Consider the following 13,937-nt stretch of genomic DNA (forward strand, 5'->3'; position numbering starts at 1 on the left):
TTAGCGTTGTAAAATTACCCACAAATATGATATTTTTGGAGCACCGATGTTGTGTAGTACAACATTCATGTGAAACTTTTTATTACTTGAAACTGCGTACATATGCTTATATTTTTTTATGTTACAAAATAACAAACTGGTTTCTAGTTACAAGGTCAATTAAATAAAAATAATATTTTTTTTATGAGTCGGTAATGCATTTTATTTTCGTACTAACATATTTTATCACCGACTCATAGAAATCGGTAACAGCAACCATAAGAAGCTATTACCGATCGTAGATATATATAGGTAATTTCATTTCATACTTACTTTTGGTATCTATTATTATAAATACACACACTCAAACTGTCCCAGATCAATCTCTCCAAACTAAGCAAAGCGTGAAAGTTCCTAGAAAATTCTGGAAAATTTTCATTCATATTGAAAATAGAAAATTTCAATCTACCTATAAAAATATTAGAAATTTTTAAATTAATCCACTATGGAAACTGTCACCACACCAGCTTAGGTACGAGGGTTGATCCGTATGCACCACCCCTAACCCTCTTACTATGAAACTACATTCAAGATTTATTTTTTATTTTTCTACATAGTTTCTCTCAACACTAATACACTTATTCCATCGGTGCTCCAGCATTTCAATAGCCTCCTGAAATAAAAAATGCCCGACCTCTGAAAACCACTCCTCCACAACAGATATCACCTCTTGATTATCCAAAAAAAAATTCCACGTAAAAATTCCTTTAATTTTGGGGAATAGCCTGTAGCCGCTGGGGGCCAAGTCAGGCGAATACGGTGGGTGCTCCACCAATTCGAAGCCTGCTTGGTGTATGGCAGCCTTAGCGACACAGGACGTATGGACGGTAGCATTGTCTTGGTGGAAGAGTACGCCACTTGTCAACTTGCCCCGGTGTCTCGCAATTTTAGAATTAAGTTTGCATAATAGGCCCCTGTAATAGTCTCTCCCTTTTTCAAATAGTCAGCCAGGATTATTCCTTGAGCATCCCAGAATACAGACAGCATAACCTTTCCTGCAGACGATGCCACTTTAAATTTACGTGGTGGCGGAGAACCACTGTGTTTCCACTGCTTACTTTGAATTTTAGTTTCGGGATCATAGTGATGTACCCAAGACTCGTCCATGATTACGTATCTATGGATAAAATTATCTTTATTAGCTTGGTACATATCCAACAGACGCTGGCAAATCAATACTCTATGTCTTTTCTGATCAATGGTCAACATTCGTGGCACCCATCTTGCACTGATCTTGTTCATACCCAATTCTTTAGTAAGTATCTGTTGCACTACATGATATGACAAGCCAGTCTCTTTAACAATTTGCCTGATACGTATTCGCCGGTTTTGTAACACCATATCGTAAACTTTATTAATGTTTTCGTCTGGAGTGACCGTTACAGGTGGTCCACCGCCATGTTGGTTTTCACAACTTGATCTTCCGCACTTAAACTCGATACCAACGTTTCACTATGTAATAGGATACTGCACACTCCCCTACAGTTGCCACAATATCTTGATGGATTTGAGTTGATGTAAAATATTTTTTTTGTAGATATTTTATTACCGCCCTCTGCTCAACAAAATCCATTTTCATACAAAAAAACCACGACTCAACAATTACAGTAAGCTGTAGCTCAATAATAGTTCGACATTTAAAAATGTTTTTTTTTTTTTATAACCTCTAAATGTCTATAAACCTACAGCAAAAAGGTTTTAATAACCAAGTGACAGCAAAGAGGTCAGGGGTGGTGCATACGGATCAACCCTCGTATATACGTCTCACTGCTGGGCATATACCTTCTCTTGTCACGATCGGTAATAGCTGCTTAAAAATCGTTAATAGCTTCACAGCCATTATCATGGGTCGGCAATATCAACAATCGACTCAGTAACTTTAAAAAAAATTTTTTACATCATAATACTTTATTTAGGTACAGGTAACTTAGTAATTACCTTTTATAAACTATATATTAGCATATAAAAATGGAAAAGTATATTTGAGGGCATCCTGTATACTTAAAAACTTTGGTCGATTCTAAAATTGTCTTAAGGGGGTCGTTAATACCTGCAGTTACCTTATTTTATATTCGGATGTTCGTTACCGTTATATCATGTTAAAGCCTGACCAGAAATATATGATCATGCGCCATGTTGCGGAATTTCATTGGAACTAATTTCTTATACTGGCAATAATTTTAATGATAGGTTGTCACTGTTGTCAGTGTCATTATGGCGGTTTACTTGAATAATGCTTAAGTGTTGAATATTTTATACAATCGTGATATAATAGAGAGCTTTTCAGTCGAGTACCGTGTTTAAGCAACGAAGCTTGCTGAGTTGCTTAAGTAAGGTACGAGATTGAAAAGCTTGATTATATCACTATTGTATACAATACTTTTTCTACGAGACAAAAAAATAATACTTGCAACTAGTAGAATCATACCACCAAACCAAACCAAAACCAAAAGTATACAGCTAAGATACGCAAAATGCCGCGGCCCGCGATACCTTCATACTCGTACGCGCCCCCGGCGGGTTGGTCAACGACACCTCCTCGTAACTCATGAGGCCCTGGTACCTGCTCCTTGCTAAATTCAATTTTAAGACAGTTTTTTTCTCGATTTTGGCTACCGTAGCCTATGGAGTCTAACAAGCAACGCTAAGCGGTTTTCGCTATGGTATGGATGTTGCTATATGAAGGGTGTCACATGCGCGTTTCTGAGTTATGAAGCAATTGTTTCTACTACAACGTAAAATAAAATGTTTTTGTTGGCCAACCAATCACAAAGCAGATGCGACGCAGCAGCGTGTTTAAGTAGGCTAATTTGCATTGAATCGAGTCTCCTTAAACAAGAAATATTTTATCGAAATGTATGAAGTTCTATTTTCAAATTTTTTATAATTGACTAAACCGTATCGATAAAATTCTTATGCTTCAGTCGGAAGTGTCATAGACTATCCAACGTTGAAAAGAGTAAGGTTGTAGTGTTGCATGTGAAGTTGTAATACACAGATTATACTCGACGAGTAGAAAAAATAATAAATGACAAAAATGCCCAAAACTACATAGTTAGGACCGGAACATTGTTAATAATGTAAATAATAAACTGCTGGAAAAGAACAGTTCGGTAAATTAAAGTATTTCGCTACGAAACATTTCCAAATTAACATCAGAGCTGACAGGTAAACAAATCAAAATGTCATTATAGTCTGCTTATTACGACTTAGTTATTGTAGTGTTATGTTATATAAGCGAGGAAATACAGTAACAAAAATGAGTTTTGAGTTTGAATAATATTTACTATGGGCTTTGGAAACGATCAATGTTTTTAATTGACAATGTAGCAGATCCTATGTAAGGTTACGGAATATATACCTAGTTACATGACCATCATCATCATCATGGTGGCCTTTTGATGATCCAATCTTGGATGTAGGCCTCTTCCCTTGAATGGAGTAACATGATAGACGAAATAATTTTTCAGCTATACTTAGAGCTGAGGCTGATGGTGTGGCTAATAGTAGTCACACCATCTGGTATATTACGGCTAAATTTAATATAATTATGTAAATTTATATAAATTTGTAGGTAAATCGATGGCATCGATTACGTGGATTACGAGAGAAAGTTGTACCTCCTGAGGTTTTATGAAATGAAATATATTATTAATAACAATTGTTACATGTCCAGGTTAAAAAAGAAAAGCAAACCAAAAATAAAATGCAATTAGACGACATTGACCTATGTCTGATACGTAAGAAAATACATGAATTTTATACGGCAAAAAAGAAGTACCGACTATAAAAAAGTGTGGACACCAAATGAATGGGTTCTTATTTTGATTACGGTGAATAAAAGTATGTAAGTCAATCGAGTTGCCAATCCACATTGTTCAGACTATACTGAATTGTTGCCATATAAATGAGAATAATAGCGCCCTCTGGACAATGATCATATATTCCTGGTCAGGCTTTACAAATGCATTTCCGTTATTAAATTATCATTTAATTACTTAAAATAATAAATAAAAAGTACAAAAATTTGCCTGCGAAAAGTTAGTGAGCGAAACGTCACGTGACGTCACGCGTTCGACAGATTCACATAAGTGTCATTAATAGCAAACGTCAGTTGGACCGTTCAACGTGTGACTGTGACGTCATCACGCGTGTCGAATTCGCGCTAATAATGATGAGCGTTTCAACCGCTCAAAAATTTTCAACATTCAAATTTTTTTTAAATAGAATAATGTGAAGGTATACAAAAGGATTTTTATTTTTTCCGGTGTTCAAACGATATAAATTATAATTACAAAAGTTAAAAAAAAACATGCATTGAGCTAATTGTCTGAAGTGAAATAATAATATGATCACCGGTCTGGCCTAGTGGGTTGTGACCCTGCCTGTGAAGCCCATGGTCCTGGGTTCGAATCCCGGTAAGGGCATTTATCTGTGTGATGAGACTGATGAGCACAGATATTTGTTCCTGAGTCATGGATGTTTTCTATTTATGTATTTAGGTACATTTGTATATTATAGTCCTTGTATACCAGACCTGCGTCCTAAGTGTATTGCTGTACGCATCGGAAACATGGACTACATACGCGAAACAAGAACGCAAGGTCAACGCATTCCACATGCGCTGCCTAAGGACTATTCTTGGAGTTACTTGGCAAGATAAGATTAGCAACGAGGTAGTGCTCTCAAGAACGCATTGTTGCAGCCTAACTGCTATGCTAAAGCAGAGAAGACTTCGCTGGCTCGGTCACGTACATACCATGGACCCTGGGAGACTACCACGCCAAGTTATGCTGAGTCAAATAGCGGACGTAAAAAGACCTGTTGGGCGTCCAACTCTACGGTTTTAAGGACTCCTGTAAGCGGGACATGGACAGTTTTGGCATTCGGACCGACAGTTGGGAGAAACGTGCTGAAATGAGACCGGAATGGCGTCACGACATTAAAGTCGGAACATCAAAGCACGACGATGACTGGCTGGAGAATCTTAAGCAGAAAAGTCTTCGTCGTGCTCTACCACCTCCTGCGGACTCGCGTTTTGTGTGCGATCGATGTGGCAAGAAATGCCGCGCTGCGATAGGACTCTATAGCCATCAACGGCGATGCGGGACCCCATAAACCCACAAGCGCCGCAACAAGCATCTACAACAGATGATGTGGCCAATGATGATGATGGTGATATCGTTGTCTGAGTACCCACAACCCAAGCCTTCTTGAGCTTACCGTGGGGCTTGGTCGATTTGTGTAAGAATGTCCCTATAATATTTATTTATTTTATCTATATATATAAATGCACGTGTCCTGACTGACTGACTGACTCATCAACGCAGAGGCGAAACCACACAAGTTGAAATTTGCATAACAGGTTACTTTATATTGTGTACAATAAATAAGAAGGGATTTTGAGAAATTCAACCCCTAAGGGGGTTAAAAAGGGGATGGAAGTTTGTATGGGGTTCAAGTTTCATTTTAAGTTAGGAATTTGAAACTTCGGGAAAATATATATCATTAAAATGTTAATTAATTAGTGACCGACTAGGTACAATAAACTATCTAGACCAGGTACTTATCTGTCAACTTATTACATTTTTGACAACCCTGATCACTTGTCCCTATTCGTACCTTAGTCGTCCCTATTTACCTCGTTCGTCCACCTTCACGTTCGTTCGTCCACGTTCACGTTCGTTCGTCCACGTTCACGTTCGTTCGTCCACGTTCACGTTCGTTCGTCCTAAGTCGCCTCTTTTTTTTCCAAAAAAAGTACATTAAAACGAAATTATTCAGGAATATTTTATTATGAATTGATTCTCAAACATAAGACAAAACCTTAACATTTGTGGCATCGAAAAAAAATTCCTTTAAAATCTCTTTTTAAGTTCAAAATTGTCCCTATTCACCCCATTTGACGGTACCTTCTTGCTTCTACATGACAAACGAGATTTCAATAGTTGTTTCTTCTGGTTAAAAGCTTTTTTTGCCATAGCAATGACACAATTACATACTCCATTTTTAACAATGCATTTTTTTATGTGAAACGTAAGTAAAATGTCTTTAAAAAAACCGACCAAGTGCGAGTCAGACTCGCCCACCGAGGGTTCCGTACTTTTTTAGTATTTGTCGTTATACGGCAACAGAAATACATCATCTGTAAAAATTTCAACTGTCTAGCTATCACGGTTCTCGAGATACAGCCTGCTGACGGACAGACGGACAGCGGAGTCTTAGTAATAGGGTCCCGCTTTTACCCTTTGGGTACGGAACCCTAAAACCCGAAGGGGTCGGATCAAAAACTACATAATTAGGTCCGACTCACGCTTTGACTGCATGCCCATTTCTAATAGGTTTTTCTGTCATCTATAGGTAAAGAACTATTTTGTGTATTTTTTTCAAAATTGTAGACCCAGTAGTCGTTCGGAGATAAAGGGAGGAGGTGGGTCATTTTTTGTCTTAAATAAACTCTAAACTATTTATTTTAAAATTATAAAAAAATATATTTGAGATTCTCAAAATGAGTTCTTTCATTTGGACAGACAGACAGACAGACAGACAGACAGACGCACGTGTGATCCTATAAGGGTTCCGTTTTTTCCTTTTGAGGTACGGAACCCTAAAAAGGACATTTATAATAAATTGTTAAGAATATTTTTAATGCAAATCGATTCTCAAACATAAGACAAGATTTAACATTTGTGCCGCGCATGGAAATATTCCTTTAAAATCGCAGTCAGTGTTCAAAGTTGTCCCTATTCACCCCGTTTGACGGTATCTAGTTATAAATTTAGCCAATTTTCATTTCCAAAAATGAATTACGAGCTTTGCGAGACCGTGGGAGTGAAATGAAGTAACTAATGTGTGCGCAATATAAGCTTGATCGCGCTCCTTGCAGAGACGCGATGCCAATGATGCCATATGTTAGTCGCCAACTACCTACAAATACATAAATAATGTTTTTTAGAACACGTCAGTTTTGGAAAATCACCACTGGCGGTCTGCCGTAAGTTGCCTGAACGAGAGCGGGCTGCTGGACCAGACGTGCGACATACAAGTCGCGCTGGAGCGCCAGATCAGTTCGCTGATACTCGCCACGGACATCACGCGGCAGCAAGAGTACCTAAGCCAGTTCAAGGTATGACGTAAACAATAAGTACCTAAACATCATTCCAAATATGTGTCTCCATATGTACCTACACCGTGGGCTCTAATACCCCGACCGATTTTAAAGGTCTATTCTTGACCACATTTAGAGACTAAAATGTCATACACAAAGTTAGTAGTTGTAGTAGTAGTGTATTAAATATACAATTTTTTCTGAAATCGGTCTCATTTTGTATACTATGTGACTTGGTTTAGACATACCTACTGACAGACAATTAAGTTTTAAAGGAAACTCGCAAAATGTATCTCTAAACAAAAAACTTTATTAGGTACTTATTCGTTGTAATGTTTTTGTTTTCGCCAAGATGAAAAAAGATATAACGTGCAATTCAGAAAAAAACACATTTTTTTTGTGGATTTGACCAAATTCATATTAAATTTTTTGCTTCATAAGACCTCAGGAATGCGTGGTTAATCTGTCGGGTTAATCGAGCCCACGGTGTATATTCTTCCAACTCGCGGAAAAAAACTATAAGATAGGTTGTACTACAATCATTAAATTTCATCTCGTTATAAATTTAGGCATTTAGTGCATCATAGGGTCACTTGCACATTCCCATTCCCACTAACCCGGGTTAACCGGTTAAACCTGTAGTTACCATGGTTACCAGTACAATTTGACACTGGGTAAACGGTTTAACCGCTTGACCGGGTTAGTGGTATGGTGCAAGTGGCGCTTAGTCTGTTTAAAGAGTTTCTAAGTCTTTTTATATTTTATACTAATTCATCCATCTATTGCTCACTTTCTAGCCTCTTCAATAATTTACTATACACCGATACAGTCCGTTAACTCTTAGAACGACATTCGTTTTTCGGGTAAAATCGGACGTAATCGCGTAATAGAAAGTGACTTACTGATTTAGTTGCAATCCAACACCCAAAGAGTGCAGTCGTCTTTTCAGCCTTAAAATATATAGAGTAGTTAATACCACCATAACTAGTAGGTAAACAATATATTTAATTTCATATTTTTTGGCAACTAAATGGGGACTCGTCTCAAAAAGGGTATTTCTGTAAATGGTCAATCACGGGAAATCATATATAAATGTATACAAATATTTTTCAAAAGAAGCGAAAACTTTTAAGAATTGTGATACTTGTAAATATTTTAATAAAATTCAAGACCGGGTGATAAAAGGAATTTAAAACATACATTAAGAAAAATATTAAGCGAAGCCGACCAAAAACCTCCATCCACGCCCTTTGAAACGCCCAAGAAAAAGAGACCGAGAAAGGACTTTGTGTTAAATCTGGATAGTTTTGATTACGACGTAATCAGGAGGATGGTATATGATTTCTATAATAAATTCAAAGAACTCTCGAATTTGAAAAACTTGCGGTTGAAGCTAATAGCTTTTAATTTCAAGGGTTCTACAGTCACGCTACGAAAAATTCTACGAAAAATGGGATTTTGGTACTATAAAACAATTGATAATCGAAAAACTTTGATGGAAAAGCATGATGTGCGACTGAAAAGGACCAAATATTTAGATAAAATGAAAATAAGAAGGAATGAAGGAAGGGATATAGTGTATATGGACGAGTCGTATATATACACGTCGCACGTTGGTAGCAAAGGTTAGTCAGACTCTAGTAACGCAGGAATTAAAAAACCAACTTCCAAAGGACAACGTCTCATAATAGCTCACGCCGGCAGTGGAAATGGTTTTATACCTGGTGCGTTGCTTATGTATAAATCTACAGACACAACAGGTGATTATCACAAAGAGATGAATAGCGAGAACTATGAAAAATGGCTTAGAAATCAGCTTATTCCAAATTTGCCGACGAATTCAGTGTTAGTTGTTGATAATGCCCCATATCACAACAAATACACCGAAAAACGGCCCAATTCTAATACCCGGAAACAAGACATGATAGATTGGTTGACAACACATGATATTCCAGTAGACCCCAGCTTAACAAAACCACGAATTTACGATATTATCTATCAACACAAACACGAACATATACCTATACAATATTCCATAGATAAAATACTGGCTGAACATGGTCATTCTGTTCTGCGTTTACCTCCGTACCACCCAGACTTTAATCTTATTGAGAATATATGGGCCCAATTAAAACAATACGTAGCTCAACGTAATGTTGACATGACTTTGACAAGCGTAAAGAATCTACTGCAAGAGAAGGTCAATATGATTGGTCCAGAAGATTGGAAAAAAGTTTGTCAACACGCAATTAAATGTGAAGAAGACTTCCGTATATATGAAAATAAAATAGACGATTATAGTGACCGATTTATAATTAATACAAATGACTCTGATGTTGAATAGGTAGTTTTAAAAATTACAATAATATCACAATTTTCCAATAATATCAACCGAATATTAAGCAATGTAATTAAATTAGGACTTATTTTACATTGAGACAATAGATATCCTTAACTTTTTGCGGTAAGTTTAAAACTTTTTGTGAGTTAATAAGAAAGCAGAATAGCAGTATCACCTTTGCGTGTTTCCGCCGATACCCGATGTATCTTTCTAAAATCCGAAGGTCGTTCTCAGAGTTAACGGACTGTACACGTTTTGTGATTTAGGTGTTGTGTTTTGGTAATAAATAAGTCAAATATATAGTGTGATTATTATGGTTGCAACACTTGCAACGAAACGCACACATCGAAATTAAGCATTGTGTCAGTTATAATCAAGGGCCTGACACTCTTTGATAGAGAAAGATATTATAACGTTGGTAATCTTTTCTTTTTTTACAGAATATTTTTTTTATTATATAAACTTACGGTTGATTTACTCGTAGAACTCGGCGTGAATGAAGGTGCTGCTGACGCGCGCTTAGCCTACAAAGATTGTTTGCTCATCTTAACCTGACCGTGTTAAAGCAATATACGTTCAGCCGAAAGAAAAAACACGTTAAAGACAGCAAGTGCAGTGTGCTCGACAAAATATCGCACGTAAACTTACTGCTATCTCTGTAACAAGTTTATTATTTGCCGTAAATTAGGTATATACTTTCATATCGTGTATCGCGTGGAATGTGAACCAATTTCAATTACTTTTCATGGCAGTTTTAAATCAATATTCCAATGCGGAGAATATCAAATGTGTCGTAACAATGATATTCTTTGGCATTTGCCAAACAAGAGTTACCTAACAGACTGGCAAATTCAAAATGATAATTTAGAGATCTATATCTATAAAATATAGTGGCCTTAGTTTATGAATGTTTTTTTCAATATTTTGTACTATATGTCTAAATTAACATATTACCAGTAACTATACGTCACTGTCTGCAACATAAATATGCGACGCACGGAATTGCATAAATACCATGTAAGCAATAATAGTCTATAAATAACTAATGTTTAGATTTACTTGCTCTCTCTTTATACTTGACTACCGATTATATAACACATCTACGGAATGTTTGGTTTTACTTAACACTCCATTCGACTCTCCGTTACCAACTTATCTGAATTTAAATATCTTGCAGGTTATTCTTATTTATATATATATATACCTACAAATGTTTTTATCTGCTTAAAAAATGAAAGTTAAATTATAGGTGTGACATAGATAGGTATGGTCGGGCGTAAATCGTTAATTCGAACAGCTGCTCTAAGATAAAGATAACCAGGGTTTCGCAACCGCGACAATAACGCAAGGCGACGCGTCACACTACACTAGCGACTGGCACACATATTTACACCCAAAAAGGTGATTATGTACTTTTCTTCTGTACCCGTACACTCCAATAAATTACTAGATCGCTGTAAATGTAAACATGATATTAAAGTCACGATTATTTATTACGATAAAGGTATTAGTCAGGTCATATTTTTGACAATATCGATTTCGACTGGCAAATCATGTTACTTTTTGGCAACCGGGTTTTTTAACCTAATTTGACCCCGCTGAATCCGGATTTGCCGGTTGCTCGATCGAAATCCTAACCGGGAGTGAGATATTCAAAATGGTGGCCATTATTACCGACCCTAATAAGTTCCTTGTATGGAGACCCATGTTTTTTTAAATATATTTTTTTATAATTATTGCAGAAAATAGCAGTAATAATAACACGTATTTTCTGAAAGTTTGGAGTACCTATCTGCTATGGTTCCAAATATACAGCCCTTTAAAGATTAAACAAAAGCTTTTTTTAGGTTTTCCTGAATAACTCGTAAACTGTGGCGCATAGCAAAAAAATTTCTTCTACACAAGTTATCTGCATTAAATTGCCTACAACAAAGATTCCGTTCAATTTTTCGATAGGATCAATATTCAGAGAGATATTAACGCGGGAAAGTTAATTATAACCAATTCTAAGGTCCCTTTTTTAGGTTTTCGTAAATAACTCTTAAACGGTGGCGCATAGCTAAAAATGTTCTTCTACACAATTAATCTGCATAAAATTGCCTACAAGAAAGATTCCGTACAATTTTTCGATTGAATCAATATTCAGAGAGATATTAACGCGGGAATGTTAATTATAATCAATTCTACGGTTCCTTTTTTTAAGTTTTCGTAAATAACTCGTAAACGGCGGCTAATAGCAAAAAATGTTGTGTAATTTAAATAATCTACACAAAATTTTCTACAAAAAAGATATATTACACTTTTCGCTGGGATCAATATTTAAATAGATATTAGAATAGAATAGAACATTTTTATTCAACAGGGAAATTATTCTATTATTAAAGAGGGAAGGCTAATTATAATCAATTCTATGGTTCCTTTTTTTAAGTTTTCGTAAATAATTTGTAAACGGCGGCCAATAGCAAACAATGTTGTGTAATTTAAATAATCTACACAAAATTTTCTACAAATAACATTCATTACACTTTTCGCTGGGATCAATATTAAAAGAGCCCTTAAAAGATTAAATAAAAGCTTTTTGTAGGTTTTCGTGAATAACTCGTAAACTGTGGCCCATAGCAAAAAATGTTCTTCTACACAATTAATCTGCATAAAATTGCCTACAAGAAAGATTCCGTACAATTTTTCGATTGAATCAATATTCAGAGAGATATTAATGCGGGAATGTTAATTATAATCAATTCTACGGTTCCTTTTTTTAAGTTTTAGTAAATAACTCATAAACGGCGGCCAATAGCAAATAATCTTGTGTAATTTAAATAATCTACACAAAATCTTCTACAAAAAAGATATATTACACTTTTAGCTGGGATCAATATTTAAATAGATATTAAAGAGGGAAAGCTAATTATAATCAATTCTATGGTTCCTTTTTTTAATTTTCGTATATAATTTGTAAACGGCGGCCAATAGCAAAAAATGTTGTGTAATTTAAATAATCTACACAAAATTTTCTACAAATAACATTCATTACACTTTTCGCTGGGATCAATATTAAAATAGATATTAAAGAGGGAAAATTAATTATAATCAATTCTATGGTTCCTTTTTTTAGTTTTTCGTAAACAGTTTGTAAAGTTTGACGCATAGCAAAAAAAATCTGTTACATAAATAATTAACATAGAATTTCCTACAAGAAACATGTGAAACACTTTTCGCTAGGATCAATATTTAAAAAAGATATTAAAGCGGGAAAGTTAATTATAATCAATTATAAGGTTCCTTTTTTTAATTCTTCGTAAATAATTTGTAAAGTATGACGCATAGAAGAAAAAGGCTGTTACATAAATCATTAACATAGAATTTCCCACAAGAAACGTGTGAAACACTTTTCGCTAGGATTAATATTTATAAAAGATATTAAAGCGGGAAAGTTAATTATAATCAATTTTAAAGTTCCTTTGTAGTTTTTCGTAACCAACTCGTAAGCGGTGGCCGAAAGCTAAATAAGTTCTTATAAATAAATAATCTATACATACAATTATCTACAAAAAACATTCGAAACACTTTTCTCTAGGAATCTATATTTAAAACGATATTAAAGGAAGAAAGTTAATTACATAATTAATGTCATTTACGGGTCTAACGCGATTAAATTTCATTATTTTACCTGTTTTCCTTTTTTTTTCTTTTTTGATTTTTTTTACATGAAACAGAAACGGGTAGATAAATTTATTTATCTACTCCGAACATTTATATAAACTAATGTCGGGTAGTTTAGTGTTGTTTACCAATATCTCAATTGACATCTTGCTGGGACGTCAGTCTTCCGTGACCACAGCTAGTGCAACCTAACTGAAACGTCGGAAAAAAGGTAAAATAATGAAATTTTATCGCGTGACATTAATTACGTGTACAAAACGCGAAAGTTTAAAGTGTTAACTTAATTACAATCAAACTATTTTTAGATAAGTACTTTAAAATACGCATTTGATTCCCGTAGGTTTAACAAAGTCATTACTTAATGACTTTGTTTAAAAATACATAAAATAGGTAAAATAAAATCATTCTCACTTTCAACTTCTTAACATTTGTACCCAAGTATATAACAATTTTTGGTTTAGGGGACTAAATCGTGCGTGAAACATGAAAATTTGAGACTTTGTTTTACAATATTTAAGGTTTTAGGTTTTGAAGTGTCAGTGTACACATTACAATCTTGATTAATTGCTTAACAAAACGATAAATTCATTTATTCATTTAATATTCGTACCTATTCTCATATTTCTCATACTAGACGCTTTTTTTTCACAAAAGAGTCTTACTCCGCGCACATAGATTAAAGGTTTTAAATGCGTGCTAAAAGATTCAACCATTGAATAAATATTTAAATAAATAAATAAATTATAAAAAGAAAAAAAAAAAGGGCTTTACTTCGAGTGAGTTTTG

The 13,937-nt window shown here is 35.0% G+C and overlaps 1 protein-coding gene across 2 annotated transcripts in view; it reads left to right on the top strand.

The window, feature by feature from the left end:
• LOC134754210 (dual specificity calcium/calmodulin-dependent 3',5'-cyclic nucleotide phosphodiesterase 1C-like) overlaps nt 1-13,937 on the top strand; it is a 166,409-nt gene that overhangs the window by 84,593 nt on the left and 67,879 nt on the right. For both annotated transcript variants that reach the window (XR_010128878.1, XM_063690371.1), the window contains exon 7: nt 6,995-7,165. Coding sequence is in view for 1 of the 2 variants with exons in the window: in XM_063690371.1 (XP_063546441.1) it covers nt 6,995-7,165 (171 nt within the window). In the remaining variant the exon portion in view is untranslated. The remainder of the gene's footprint in view (nt 1-6,994; nt 7,166-13,937) is intronic.

Source organism: Cydia strobilella, chromosome Z (assembly GCF_947568885.1).
Source record: "Cydia strobilella chromosome Z, ilCydStro3.1, whole genome shotgun sequence".
Taxonomy (NCBI): domain Eukaryota; kingdom Metazoa; phylum Arthropoda; class Insecta; order Lepidoptera; family Tortricidae; genus Cydia; species Cydia strobilella.